The sequence below is a fragment of the Globicephala melas genome, chromosome 3, assembly GCF_963455315.2.
Source record: "Globicephala melas chromosome 3, mGloMel1.2, whole genome shotgun sequence".
NCBI lineage: Eukaryota > Metazoa > Chordata > Mammalia > Artiodactyla > Delphinidae > Globicephala > Globicephala melas.
In genome coordinates this window covers 117,636,346-117,652,458 of record NC_083316.1, presented here as the reverse complement: position 1 = coordinate 117,652,458, position 16,113 = coordinate 117,636,346, and the positions used below count along the sequence as shown (strand labels likewise).

Sequence of the window (16,113 nt, the reverse complement as noted above, 5' to 3'; positions counted from 1 at the left end):
TCTTGGAGAGAGACTCTATGTTCTTACACAACCAAATCTACAGTTTCCCAGCTTCTCAAAGACAAATATAATGTAGCCCAAGAGCAGAACTTAAAGATGCAGTGAACCTCCTTCAATATTTCGAGGAAAGAACTCTTTAGCCAGAAACACAATTTTTCAGAACGTACATTAATAGGCACAAAGTTTTGCCCAAAGGAATTTTCTGGGCTAACGAAACAAATCAAAATATACATAGAAACTAGCAAGCAAACTTGTAGAGCTCTCCCACACCCCTAAAGACAACAAAAAATAAGCAGGATTGCTTACAGCAGGGTGATATTTATGAAATAAAAGTGTTAAAACTCACACGAATACATTTGAATCCAATGTAATAGTTAAGGCTTCACTGCTGGTACTACAGAAACTATCTAGTTGAAGATGTTTCTGAGTTAACTTGAAGAAATTAAGACTTTGCAATATCTGAAGTCACATATTGACTGTAGGAATAGGGCAAATCTCTCTTGCTGAAGTGGGAGCAACTCCACGTCCAGTCTTGGACCAGGCTGAATTGCAGGGCTGGAGGAGCACTGCAGGCACCAGGCTATGGCCAGAGTCACTGCTAGGAAGAAGAACATGAAGATCAAGGCGAAAAGGCCATGACCAGGTAAAGCTGTAGCTCTGGCAGTAGGTGCTGGGTGGTCGCTGAGGTCTGTCCACAACTCCTGCAAAGACTAGCTGCAGCATGACGAATGTCGTCATTGAGCATGGTGACCAGCAAGCCCCAGAGAACGGTGTCTCTGTCATCTGCAGTGCTCCAGTGGGCATCTTGCTCTTGTGCATTCTCAGGTTGAAGAGTCAGATTAGGACACCTGATAGGACAGTCAGGTGTTGCGCCCCAGTCACCTTGGCGACCAGGTAGTCGAGCTGCAGTGTGTGATGCCCCATTGAAGAGGCATGTGACTTCCAGGTGCAACTCCCAGCATAGCACGTCTTCTGTGAGCTTTTGCAGTGGTAGTACACCATTACAGGCAGGCTCAGGCTGACACAGAGCACTGGTCCCAGGCCACAGAGTCAGCTCAAAGGTAGGCTGCAGTGAACACCACTGTGCTCTGCACTCACTGACACGTCAGACAACAGCACCCAGGTCACTGGTCAGGAAAAATAGGAGGCACTTAGGGCACCAAGTTTCAGTTGGAAGTGCTAAAGTGTGCAATGGAGGCTCTGGGTGAGCCTCCCATTCCCAATCTCCTGGACCATACAGTAGACCTGTTGGAAAATTAGAGCATTTTTGTTGATGTGGGTTATATGCAGGCTAATGCTTACACTGGAGGAGAGGGACAGCTTGTCTTCGTTACCTCGTGTTTCCGAATCTGCTCCTGGTTTAGAATCCTTTCTGTCAGTAGCTTACAAAGAATTACATAGTAATTCTTTGTTGTGAATTGTTTGGCTATGTGTTTATTACTCTCTACAATATCTTTCACTTTTCTCTTCAAGAAATCTCTGAGTCCTGTTGTTTTGATTAGAGCAACCACAGTTCTTATCTCTAATAGGACTAAACACTCAGCTGAAAATCACCTGCACTGTATCATAGTTCTCAACCTGCGTTTCAACCAGGATTGTGAAAAGCGCCTTTAACTGTCTCCAGTCTTCTCTTCTAAGCTGTGATATAACAGTCATTCTTCAAAATCAAAGATGGTGCTGTCGTTATTGAATATACTGTGTATGCTCTGTGAGACCATGTGGAAAGTGTAGAACTCTACCTTAAGGGTGTCATCTAGGTCAGCAGGGATCACCTGAAGAATGCAGACAAGGAGGTTCTCTGGCAGGCAGACTCTGCTGTATACTTTGTAGCTCAGCATGGGAGGACTGGCTTTGGCATCCAAGACCTGCATCTTGCCCTGAGACTCCTCCCCACCACTAAGTGGTGGCAGCTCTGCTACTCTGGTCCAGATTTCTCCAATAAATAACCAGAATATTTACTGCCCTAGTGTTCTCTTTTACTTTGGGCAGTGAGGGAGATGGTTAACTGAAATTAATTTGATAAACTTGTAGAGAATTACTTGCAGCATCCATATCTACTGCAGTTTAGGAGTAAACTTTGCTCCTATTAAGATGTTTTCCAGAATTTTCAAAACAAAATGGCTGTGCTCAAAGCCGTATATTATTTATATCCAGGATAAATAATTTATATAAAAAACATTTATAGGATTTCCAGTGAAGGTTTCAGATTCAAGGGGCCTAGGGACTTCCTTTGGCCTATTGGCTAGATCTATCCTGTCATTTGTTCCTTCCTACTCTCTTTACTGGCAGTAAAGAGAGGCTTCTCAGCACTCACCCATGGTTCTTGTCACCAACATGTAGATCTTTGGCGAGATTCCCCACTTTTAAATCCTCGGCTATCTCTTCCGGAATCTCTCAGCGTAACTGCTGCGCAGTTCACTAGGCTGAACAAAGACATCAGAAAAGGAAACAGCGCTTCCTGCACTCCCGCGTCTTCCCTGTGGGGAGACTTCTCTGTCTTCACGATGCTGCTTCGTAGGACCGAATGCACCTCGCTACAGTTGCTCCTCGGATTACCAAGGTGCGCTGGAAAGAAAAGGCAGCAGCTCTCTCAAACCTTCCTGACCCAGATATTTGGAGCAGATTGCAAGAGAGATGGCGTGCAGAGTCCGCTCCTGGTGTGTTTCTCAAAAATGTGCATACATCGCTGCGTCAGAACCGCCAGTGGGTTCCTTTGTTTCACTCTAAGCCACGGATTGGCCAACAGCGGCACCCAGAGGTCCAGTAGGATAGCTACCACATGTTATTTCTGAAAGTCCTCACAGGAGACTGTATTTGCTTTATTTCCGGGACTTATTTTTACAATACCAGTTGGTTCAGTATAAAGGCTACAAGTCACTATTTCTTTTTGACAAAATACTAATAAAGTGGTCTTTCCACAAAATTTAAATCAAACGTTTTAATTTATTAAAATTCACATCAGCTTAAAATAAAAATTCTTACACAATTTCCCTCTTGACATTTCCCTTTGAAGAACACTTGAAGCTTCTTTTTATTAAACATTTTTTACTCAAGAAATTACCCACTGTAAAAAGAATTTTACATGAGAAAAGGAAATTCTCACTGTATATTCTACAATATAAAAGAAACTTGCAATATAAAAGGTAGAAAATACTGACAAAAATTTTCAAGTATCAGTAATCGCATTATTTAATTACAATTTTACACATAACATAAAATTTACCAACTTAACCATTTTAAGTGTACAGTTCAGTAGTATTAAATACATTCATAATGTCATGCAACCATCACAATCATCCATCTCCAGAACTCGTTTTATCTTATAAAGCTGAAACCTATACCCATTAAATGGTAACTCCTCATTCTCCCTCCTCTCCAGCCCCTGGCAAACACCATTCTACTTGCTCTGTCTATGATTTTGACTATTCTAAATACTTCATATAAGTGGAATCATATGGTATTTGTCTTTTGCGTGTGTGTGTGACTGGCTTATTTTACATAGCATAATATCCTCAAGGTTCATCCATGTTGCAGCATATATCAGATTTTCCTTCCTTTTTAAAAGAATATGGAAGTTCCTCAAAAAATTAAAAATAGAACTACCACATGATCCAGCAATTCCACTTCCGGGTATGTTTCTGAAAAAAACGAAAATACTAATTCAGAAAGATGTAATCACCCCTATGTTCACTGCAGCACCATTTACAATAGCCAAGATATGGAAGCAACCTAAGTGCCCATCAATAAATGAATGGATAAATAAGATGTGGTACATATACAAAGCCATAAAAAAGAACAAAATCTTGCTACTTGCAACAACATGGATGGACCTAGAGGGTATAATGTTAAGTGAAGTAAGTCAAACAGAAAAAGGCAAATACCATATGATTTCACTTATATGTGGAATCCGAAAAAGCAAAACAAATAAACATAACAAAACAGAAACAGATTCACAGATACAAAGAACAAACAGGTGGCTGTCAGAAGGGAGATGGGTGAGGGGATGAGTGAAACAGGCAAGGAGTATTAAGAGGTACAAACTTCCATTTACAAAATAAATGAGTCACAGGGATGAAATGTACAGCATGGGGAGTACAATATAGTCAATAAAATTGTAGTAACTTTGTATGGTGACAAATTGCAACTACACTTACAGTGGGGGTGATTATTTTGTAATGTACAGAAATATCGAATGACTGTGCTGTGCAACTGGAACTAACATAGTGTTGTAAGTCAATTATACTTCAATTTTAAAAAAGAATTTCCTTCCTTTTCAAAGCTGAATAATATTCCATTGTATGTACACATACCATATTTTGCTTATGCATTCATTGGTTGATGGACACCTAGGGTGCATCTAACTTTTAGCTATTGTGAATAATGCTGGTATGAACAAGGGTGTATAAACATCTCGTAGAGACCCTGCTTTCAATTCTTTAGGGTATACACACAGAATTGGAACTGATGGATCATATAGTAATTCAATTTTTAATTTTTTGAGGAACCACTGACTGTTTTCCACAGTGGCTGTACCATTTTATATTCCCACCAACAGTGCACAAGGATTTCATTATTCCACATCTTTGCCAATATTTATTATTTCCTGTTTTTTGGTTTTTTTTTTTTTGCGGTACGCGGGCCTCTCACTGTTGTGGCCTTTCCTGTTGCGGAGCACAGGCTCCGGACGCGCAGACTCAGCGGCCATGCCTCACGGGCCCAGCCGCTCCGCAGCATGTGTGATCCTCCCGGACCGGGGCACGAACCCGCGTCCCCTGCATCGGCAGGTGGACTCCTAACCACTGCCCCACCACGGAAGCCCCTCCTGTTTTTTTAATAGCAGTCATCCTAATGGGTGTGAGGTGGTATCTCACTGTTGTTTTTATTTTCATTTCCCTAATGATTAGTAATGTTGAGCATCTTCTCATGTGCTTATTGGGCATTTGTATCTTTTTTTGAATTACATATATACTACTATAATCCTCCCAATAATCAGCTCTTTCATGGATACCACTGGTTACCTCTATAGACTGAATATTTGTGCCCCCTCAACACCCCAAATTTCACATGTTGAAACCTAATCAATGTGATGGTATTTAGAGGCAGGGCTTTGGGGAGGTGATTAGGTCATGAGGTTGGAGTGCACATGAATGGCATTAGTGCCCCTGTAAAATAGGCTGCAGAGAGCTCCTCCACCCTTCCACCATGTGAGGTTACAGCAAAAAAGACTGCCACCTATGAACCAGGAAGCCTACCCTCACCAGACACCAAAGCTGCCAGTACTTTTATCTCAGACTTCTCAGCTTCCAGATCTGAGAAATAAATTTCAGGTGCTTATAAGGCACTCAGTTTATGATATTTTGACACAGCAGCCCAAATAAATTATGACAGTTGCCCATGCTCTTTCCTCTCTTCTAACACTTCATTTTTAGTTTAGAGGTCCACCCTCTGTGCACCTAAGGGGCAGCTGAACCCATTCATAGCTGTAGTAGGTTCTGATAGGTCTAAACCAATATTGGTGATCTCATTACTCTTGCCCATGTTTAGTTAGAAATGTGGCTTAAAACAATTAATAATTTAAAAATGAGCTTAGGGCAAGGTTTCTCAACCCTGGTACTATTTTGAGTCAGATAACTTTGTTGGGGGGAGATGTTCTGTGCATTATAGGATATTTAGCAGCACTCATGAGGGGCCAGGAGATCCCACAGGTGCAACAATCAAAATGTCTCTCGACATCACCAAATGTCTCCTTCTCCCCACCATTTTGAAAATCACAGGCTTAGGGTATTCCACTGGTGACTATTATTGAGCCAGGGATAGGTATATAGTCTAAGTTGGTCCAATCAAATTGAAAGACAGATTGTGGTTGGGAAGAGCCACTCTCTGAACTTACCGTGGACAAGGAAGGAAGTTCCCCAGTTACTGCTGGCAGGTTTCTTATGACCACAGACTTTGGAAATTTACAAGGAGGTGAGGGTAAAGCTGAAAGAATAATAAAGTGTAAATAAATGTTCATTATCCAAAATTAGCAAGAGTTAAACAAATTGTGCCAGACCATAATTCGATCCTGCCTAGAGGCAGCCATACTTCTAGAACTGCACTGTCCTACAGAGTAATCACCTGCCACATGTGGCCACTGGGCACTTGAAGTGTGGCTAGTCCAAACTGAGATGTACTGTAAGTGTAAAATAAACACTTGATTTTGAAGATTCAGTACAAAATAAGAATGTAAAATATTGTTAATATTTTATACATTGATTATATGTTGAGCAATATTTTGGTAATTAGGTTAAATAAAATGTCATTGAAAGTAGTTTCACGTGTTTCCTTTTGGCATTTTAATGTGGCTACTAGATAATTTAACATACATATGTGACTTTCACCTGTGACTCACATTATATTTCTATTGGACAGAGCTGCTCTAGACTACCTGGTTTTTGAGATAACACATTTTCTTACTGTTTAAACCAGCGTAAATTAGGCTGGTCTTTTTTTCTATCGAAAGCATCCTATTTGATACAAGAGACTGCTACAATTTAGTTAACTTGCTTTTTACTGATTATATACTGCTGGAACAGTATATAAGTGTATTTTGGGGGGTATTTGCTATTTCTTCACTCCTATAATTTTCAATCTCCAAAATATAAACAAGGCTTCTTCCATCACTCACATTTTTTTTTAACCTCCACAGTATAAGGAACTTGAAAGTTTATTAAAGAGAATTTTCAATCATACAGCATTAGCCCGATTGTGATACTCCTTTATCATAGGTAGGAAGCCCTGTGAGGCTTATTACCACACTGGGGAATTTATTGCTCCCCCCCAAATCTTTGGTTCACCAGTATCACAGATATTTTATGGAACAACCACAGGGGTATAATTCTTTTTATCAACTTAGAGTGTTTCTATATGTCAAGTGGATTTGATTTAAAAAAACAACATTTGACAAAATTCAACACCGATTTATGATAAAAACCCTCCAGAAAGTAGGTATAGAGGGAACTTACCTCAACATAATAAAGGCTATATATGACAAACCCACAGCCAAAATCGTTCTCAATGGTGAAAAACTGAAACCATTTCCACTAAGATCAGGAACAAGACAAGGTTATCCACGCTCACCACTATTATTCAACATAGTTTTGGAAGTTTTAGCCACAGCAATCAGAGAAAAAAAAACAAATAAAAGGAATCCAAATAAGAAAAGAAGAAGTAAAGCTGTCACTGTTTGCAGATGACATGATACTATGCATAGAGAATACTAAAGATGCTACTAGAAAACTACTAGAGCTAATCAATGAACTTGGTAAAGTAGCAGGATACAAAGTTAATGCACAGAAATCTCTTGCATTCCTATACACTAATGATGAGAAATCTGAAAGAGAAATTAAGGAAACACTCCCATTTACCACTGCAACAAAAATAATAAAATACCTAGGAATAAACCTACCTAAGGAGACAAGAGACCTATATGCAGAAAACTATAAGACACTGATGAAAGAAATTAAAGATGATACAAACAGATGGAGAGGGATACCACGTTCTTGGACAGGAAGAATCAACATTGTGAAAATGACTATACTACCCAAAGTAATCTACAGATTCAGTGCAATCCCTATCAAGCTACCAATGGCAGTTTTCACAGAAGTAGAACAAAAAATTTCACAATTTGCATGGAAACAAAAAAGACCCCGAATAGCCAAAGCAATCTTGAGAAAGAAAAACGGAGCTGGAGGAATCAGGCTCCCAGACTCCAGACTATACTACAAAGCTACAGTAATCAAGACAGTATGGTACTGGCACAAAAACAGAAATATAGATCAATGGAACAGGATAGAAAGCCCAGAGATAAACCCACGCACATACGGTCACCTCATTTTTGATAAAGGAGGCAAGAATATACAATGGAGAAAAGACAGCCTCCTCAATAAGTGGTGCTGGGAAAACTGGACAGCTACATGTAAAAGAATGAAATTAGAACACTCCCTAACACCATACAGAAAAATAAACTCAAAATGGATTAAAGACCTAAATGTAAGGCCAGACACTATCAAACTCTTAGAGGAAAACATAGGCAGAACTCTCTATGACATAAATCACAGCAAGATCCTTTTTGACACACCTCCTAGAGAAATGGAAATAAAAACAAAAATAAACAAATGGGACCTAATGAAACTTAAAAGCTTTTGCACAGCAAAGGAAACCATAAACAAGATGAAAAGACAACCCTCAGAATGGGAGAAAATATATGCAAATGAAGCAACTGACAAAGGATTAATCTCCAAAATTTACAAGCAGCTCATGCAGCTCAATATCAAAAAAACAAACAACCCAATCCAAAAATGGGCAGAAGACCTAAACAGACATTTCTCCAAAGAAGATATACAGATTGCCACCACCACATGAAAGGATGCTCAACATCACACATCATTAGAGAAATGCAAATCAAAACTACAGTGAGGTTATCACCTCACACCAGTCAGCATGGCCACCATCAAAAAATCTACAAATAATAAATGCTGGAGAGTGTGTGGAGAAAAGGGAACACTCTTGCACTGTTGGTGGGAATGTAAATTGATACAGCCACTACGGAGAACAGTGTGGAGGTTCCTTAAAAAGCTAAAAATAGAAATACCATAGAGCCCAGCAATCCCACTACTGGGAATAAGCCTGAGAAAACCATAATTCAAAGAGTCATGTACCACAATGTTCATTGCAGCTCTATTTATAATAGCCAGGACATGGAAGCAGCCTAAGTGTCCATCGACAGATGAATGGATAAAGAAGATGTGGCACCTATATACAAGAGAATATTACTCAGCCATAAAAAGAAACGAAATTGAGTTATTTGTACTGAGTTGGATGGACCTAGAATCTGTCATACAGAGTGAAGTAAGTCAGAAAGAAAAAGACAAATACCGTATGCTAACACATATATATGGAATTTAAGGGAAAAAAATGTCATGAAGAACCTAGGGGTAAGACAGGAATAAAAACGCAGACATAGAGAATGGACTTGAGGACACGGGGAGGGGTAAGGGTAAGCTGGGACGAAGTGAGAGAGTGGCATGGACATATATACACTACCAAATGTAAAATAGATAGTAGGAAGCAGCCACATAGCACAGGGAGATCAGCTCGCTGGTTTGTGACCACCTGGAGGGGTGGGATAGGGCGGGTGGGAGGGAGACGCAAGAGGGAGGAGATATGGGGATATATGTATATGTATAGGTGATTAACTTTGTTATAAAGCAGAAACTAACACACCATTGTAAAGCAATTATACTCCAATAAAGGTGTTAAAGAAAATAAACAAAATTAAAAATTCAGTTCCTTGGGACTTGCCTGGCAGTGTTGTGGTTAAGAATCTGCCTGCCAATGCACGAGAAATGGGTTCGAGCCCTGCTCCGGGAAGATCCCACATGCTGCGGAGCAACTAAGCCCGTGAGCCACAACTACTGAGCCTGCGTGCTGCAACTACTGAAGCCCGCGCACCTAGAGCCCGTGCTCTGCAGCAAGAGAAGCCACCGCAATGAGAAGCTCACGCAATGCAACGAAGAGTAGCCCCCGCTCGCTCCAACTAGAGAAAGCCCACGTGCAGCAACAGAGACCCAATGCAGCCAAAAATAAAATAAATAAATAAAATTCAGTTACCCAGTCAAAACAACAACAACAAGAACAACAACTGGATTAATCAATAGACATTAAGGTAATGGTGATGTGGCAGGGCCCTTACCTTTAAGATCAATGTAACTACCCCTCAAAAAACAGCATTCAGAAAATGTATTAAACTCAAAAACAGAAAATATGTTTCAGGATTGAAGGAGGTAGATACTTTAGGGGAAACTTCAGTTGATCCTTTTAATTATCTCTGACAACCTTCCATTTCAAGGTTTAATAACTAAAATACACGATAATTTTGGCAAATCTGAATTGCCCAGAATTTATCTCAAGTTATTTTTTGTGACAAAGATATATGAGCATCATAAAACTCATAGGCAATTAAAATGCAAAGCAATATTTGGATTATTTTCATGTATAAGCACGGCCTCACATTTTATAGGGTTAAATAAAGCATTATGCAAAGGCTAGCATGCTAAACTCATATCTATGAAGTAAAATCAGGTACAATTAAGGGACAAGCACATTGGAAAAACTTCTTCAAAAAGAGGAAATAGATCATCCTGGAAATTACATATACATCAGCTAACGTTCTTCAACACATTACAGAACAAAGAACTAAAGTACAGTTATGTAGAAGAGCATAATTTTCCTTCAAACTTAACATAAAAAACCAGACTGGTACCAAACCATTTAAATTCCACCCCATGACACACAGTAGCACAGTCTACGAAACAAAAGGGATCACATTCACACACGCTGTTTGCAAACTTCTGGCCTCATAACAATTGGCACCGTCCGTGACTGGAGAGGAAATGTATATATAAAGTGGCTCTATCTCATTTTAAGGCGACACAGAATGTATTTTCTGACAAATTACTATAGGATTTAGATTGTATTTATATTCTTTCTGGATGGATCAATTGTTTCATTCAATTAGCAAATATTTTTTATCTCCCACGTTTTGATACTAGGCACTGGGACCGGATGAACATGATATTAGACTCCTGATTATCATGGAGCTTCCAATCTTAGGTGAGGGAGACAATAAGTACATAAAGAAATAAAGTGAATTTTCTAAATGTTAATCACATTTTAAGTGAATTCTCTAAAACTTAGACGCAGGTGTTGATATATTAGATAATAGAAATTGAAATTTTAGTGACCTCGATAGTCTACCAAATTGATCCTATTAATAAATAAATGGAAATGAATAGGAATAAGTGGAAACTGTTACACAGTTAGACTGAAGTACTATAAATACATGTTGAAGAATACTTGACCACCTAAAGAAGAGGCAAGCAGAAAAGTTATCCAAACAGTAGAGGTGGATTTTTTAAAATTCCAAACTAATTTAAAAATTACTGGCAAATGAGTAGAAGGAAGTAATACTTCAATTATATTCTACTTTAATCAGACTATTCGTCTTTCAGCCAACTGTCCTAAATGAACGTGGGCCTCCAGAAGAACAGTACCTTCTCTGTTTACATTTATATTTACGTCAAACACATTAAAAAGAGGAATCACTATTCAGCCATAAAAAGGAACGAAATTGGGTCACCCATAGAGACGTGGATGGATCTAGAGACTCACAAAGAGTGAAGTCAGAAAGAGAAAAACAAATATCGTATATTAACGCATATACGTGGAACCTAGAAAAATGGTACAGATGAACCGGTTTGCAGGGCAGAAATTGAGACACAGATGCAGACAACAAACGTATGGACACCAAGGGGGGGAAGTGGCAGGGGAGGGGAGGGCGGGGATGAACTGGGAGATTGGGATTGACATGTATACACTAATATGTACAAAATGGATGACTAATAAGAAATTGCTGTATAAAAAAAGAAAAGAAAAAGAAAAAAGAGGAATCACCCTTGTTCCCTCAGGGGGTCTTCAAAACAGAAAAAGACCGAGTCACGGGCCCCCTACGGCCATCTTCATAATCAACAAACACAGACTTAGAGTTATGGTAGGCTGCATGTCCTCACTCCACTGACTTGGATACTTTAAAATCCACGGTATGGTTAGTTATAGAGTTCTTTTATCGGCTCCAGATTGAATATAGCCTGTGGAGATGCCGAGATGTTTCAAGAAACAAACACCATTTCCGCATGGACGCCCTATCTCCGGCAATCACGCGGAAGCCTAGGAGGTATCCGGCCCCACAGACATCCGGTAAAAGCCCTGGCTTAGCGGAGGCGGGCGGGAGAATCTATGTCCTTCTTAGAACCGTTACTTTTAAAAACCAACAGCTCTTTTTTTTTTTTTTTGCGTTACGCAGGCCTCTCAGTGCTGTGGCCTCTCCCGTCGCGGAGCACAGGCTCCAGACGCGCAGGCCCATCGGCCACGGTTCAGGAGCCCAACCGCTCCGCGGCACGCAGGAGCCTCCCGGACTGGGGCACGAACCCGCGTGTCTGCATCGGCAGGCGGACTCCCAACCACTGCGCCACCAGGGAAACCCTAAATCAACAGGTCTTTAAAACATAGTCTTTCTCCCGTTAAGGCCAAGTTCTCGCGAGACGACAAGACACGCCTGAGCGCGTAATCGGGCGTTGCGCCTGCGCGCGCTGAGGCAGCCCGCACTTCCGCCCGAGGCGTGTTGCGACTCACAGCAGCTTCCCGTCCCGTGTGGTGACGTAGCTCTCTTTTCTCGGCTAGGTCGGCCGTTAACGGACGGAGGCCCGCTGAGCTGCGGAGTTGCAGAATCTGGCGTTTGGAGCTGCGGTTTTTGGCGAGATTTCGCGTTGCCCGTCCTCCGCCATTTCACCGATAATCAGCGGATCGCTTTGCCAGGTGCCGGGAAGAACAAAGGAATTCGGAAGGAGACGATCGGCTCCCGGCCACCTTGCTCTGAGTGGCTTCCTTTTCCGCTCGCGCCTGTCCGGAGAAACTGGACTTATAATCGTCACTGGATTGTAAGTACCCGAGGCGAAGACAGCTCACTACGCCCCGCTTTTTGCGTATCTTTCTTCCGGGAGAGTTTGTGGATTGGGAGTATCTGCTGAGCCTTACTTTCTGTGCCGAAAATCATTCCGTGGGAGCCGCCATTTGCTTTCCCTGCGTTGTCCTGCAGCGGCATCTAGAGGTTGGAACGTGGCATTGCAGCTCATAGATTTAAATGGACCTGAGTAAGGCAATGCGTCAGTAACCACTGGTATTGTTACAGCATATTTACAAAGATTTGGGGCTTAATTCAGAATAGACGCTTTGTTGCTGTTCTACCTAGAACTCTTTGTAATTAAAGACTTCAATTTATAAAGAACTGGTCTTTCTGTTGAAATAGCTGAAATTTTTCAGTGCAACAAGTGGTTATTAGAGAAAAAGTGAGTCACAAAGAAATAAAGATGAGTAAGAGCAAAGATGATGCTCCTCACGAACTAGAGAGCCAGTTTATCTTACGCCTACCTCTGGAGTATGCCTCTACCGTGAGGCGGGCGGTACAGTCTGGTCATGTCAACCTGAAGGACAGACTGACAATTGAGTTACATCCTGATGGGCGTCATGGAATTGTCAGAGTGGACCGGGTCCCATTGGCGTCAAAATTGGTAGATCTGCCATGTGTTATGGAAAGTTTGAAAACCATTGATAAAAAAACCTTTTACAAGACAGCTGATATCTCTCAGATGCTTGTCGCTACAGTTGACGGTGATCTCTATCCTCCTGTTGAGGAACCAGTTGCCACTGCTGATCCCAAAGCAAGCAAGAAAAAGGATAAGGACAAAGAGAAAAAGTTTGTATGGAACCATGGAATTACTCTGCCTCTAAAAAATGTCAGAAAGAGAAGGTTCCGTAAGACAGCAAAGAAGAAGTATATTGAGTCTCCAGATGTGGAAAAAGAAGTAAAGCGGTTGCTGAGCACAGATGCTGAAGCTGTCAGTACCCGTTGGGAAATAATTGCTGAAGATGAAACAAAAGAAGCAGAAAACCAAGGCCTTGATATCTCTTCCCCAGGCATGTCTGGCCACAGGCAGGGCCGTGACTCATTAGAACATGATGAGCTTCGGGAGATATTCAATGACCTTAGCAGCAGCAGTGAAGATGAAGATGAGACACAGCATCAAGATGAAGAAGACATAAACATCATTGACACTGAGGAAGATCTGGAAAGGCAGCTACAGGACAAGCTAAATGAGTCAGATGAACACCACCAAGAAGACGAGGGAACTAATCAGCTGGTTATGGGAATTCAGAAACAGATTGATAACATGAAAGGCAAGCTCCAAGAGACCCAGGACAGGGCAAAGCGACAGGAGGATCTCATCCTGAAAGTGGAAAACCTGGCTCTCAAGAACAGATTTCAGGCTGTGCTGGATGAACTGAAACAAAAGGAAGACCGAGAAAAGGAGCAGCTCAGCTCTTTGCAAGAAGAGCTAGAATCACTCCTAGAGAAGTGAGCAGAGTTTTGATACTTAATTTCATTCCTGACAGTGGTCAGCCTTGAAAGAAAAACTTTGTTTTCATCACCTGGACTAGATAGTAAAACTTTGCAGTAGTTCCCAGTTTCCTCCACTGCCTTCTATTGGATTTGTCTTGCAGACAAATGTAACTGTGAATTTCTATCTCATTTGTCTTTTGGAACCACTTTGGTGGGTGTTTGTCCTGTAGTAAGTAGGAATGTATAGACAGATAAATGCAGGGAAGTTGTAGGATTAGTGAACAGTTCAGTTTAGTAATTAATCACAGCTTCACTGCAGGACTTTGCTGCTGTTTCTCCGTTTACCAGAAGCTGCCATTGCTACTCTGTGATGCCATCTGAGATAAATTAGTAGAGTCTAGTTTGGTGGCAGTGAAGTTTGTTTACATATGTTTTCCCATGCTGTAGCTATTGTCCCAGTTATTCAAAGCAGTTTTCCACGTTTTGCATTGCAAATCATTTCATAAAGTTGTTTTCACAATAAATAAAAGCAAGTAATTTTCACCTTATAATGTGTCTTGCTCTTTTAGGGGTAGTGAGTATCAGATCCTCTTCTGAAGTGGTTTCTTAATGGGGTTTAATGGACTAACCAATTGGATTCTGTTTTGTAGGAAAAGAAGCAGTTACGTTAGAATTTAAGAAAAAGAGGAACAGCAGAGGCAAAGAAATGGGGAAATGTCATCTTTGCATTATGTTTCCAATCCACCTGCTCCATTTGGAGGTCAGGAGATAAAGAACATTCCTAAACTATCCTAAATTCTTTTCTTTCAGCCTGATCTCACCACATTCTCTCACTATTTTCAATCCTGAGCTTATTTCCATTTTTTTCAAGGAGTTTAATTACTCTTTCTCTTTAATAGTCTATTGGGATAAATACTATTACGCATCTATCATACCAAAGTCTAAGTTACCTGTTGCTCATGTCCTCACTAGGCTGTAAATTCACTGAGATTATGTACTTTGCCTTGTTAGTCACTGTAAACTTACTAAAGAAGAGTAGAGATTAAAATCACAAGGTCAGGAGATGTGGTGCCTCTGTTTGTATTCTATTTCAGTGACCTAGTTGAGATTGATCTTGGGCAAGTAAATTAATCTGTTGGTTTCAGTTTCCTCATCTCTAAAACGGAAGTGATAATACTACCTACCTGGGGGCCCTTGAGTTGTTGGCTATTGAGTTGATACATATAAGGACTTAGAACAATTCATAGAATAAAAGCAAACTATTTATTGCCTATTTACTAGGGTCTGAACATACAGGGATTAAAAATTTGAATTAAAGCCTGATTGAAATGGTAGAAAAGTGTATAAAGAAACAGCTGCTTTAAATGGGGTTGACTGATTTCAAATTAAAGAATCATTCTAAAAGTTTATAAATTACAGCAGAAACAAAGTTTGCTTCAAATACATCCGCAGCATAAGCAAACTGAGTCAGTTTACTACTGTAGCTTTGGTTTTTATTTGATTCATTTATGGCTTGGTTTTGCATAAATACTAAAACCTCCATAATGAAGAGTAATTATCTGTTATGTAAACTTCAAAGGAGAAAAACTTAACTGAAGAAGATTGGGATCCATTTCCCTTCATGTAAATCCAGAGTTACCAAAAAAGACTCACTTTTCTCACAGCTCCCTTGCCTGATGAGTGTGATGTATAGGTGGGCTACGGTTTTCAATATTTCTGAGTTCCTGAGTGGAAGTTGAATTTTTTAAATTAGTGTTTTAAAATATAAGAAAAAACTCACTGAAAATTTTAAGCAATGCAGAAATTTTACAAATTCTTAATTTTATTCACTCCCCTATTGCCGATCACTTAGGTTGTTCATTTTAAATTTGCTATTACACAGAATGCTGCAATAAGCATGTCAGTGTGGTCTCTGTTTTGCATTATTTCTATAGATTAGGTAAATGGGATCTTTATGTTCACATCTAAATGTCATAAAGCCTAACGTTTTGAATTTGTAGATCAAATGTTTGAGACAAAAACTTTGGACAAATTGTGACCAATCATGCCTCTGAAGGACTGTCTTCAACTCTGCTTAAACTTTTATTACCTGGTAAGAATTGTGTGAAAACACAGAG

General features: G+C 40.3%; 1 protein-coding gene across 1 annotated transcript; it reads left to right on the top strand.

Annotated features, from left to right (window-relative positions):
* The first annotated feature begins 12,206 nt into the window (after positions 1 to 12,206).
* LOC132597106 (transcription initiation factor TFIID subunit 7) lies at positions 12,207 to 14,562 on the top strand. Its single transcript, XM_060296335.2, has one exon. It carries the CDS (start codon positions 12,966 to 12,968, stop codon positions 14,013 to 14,015), a length of 1,050 nt encoding a protein of 349 aa, XP_060152318.1. The 5' UTR covers positions 12,207 to 12,965; the 3' UTR covers positions 14,016 to 14,562.
* Positions 14,563 to 16,113: the final 1,551 nt, after the last annotated feature.

Bases quoted from the DNA above. Each gene is read 5' to 3' on its own strand.
- LOC132597106 (XM_060296335.2), top strand. From the start codon at position 12,966: ATGAGTAAGAGCAAAGATGATGCTCCTCACGAACTAGAGAGCCAGTTT.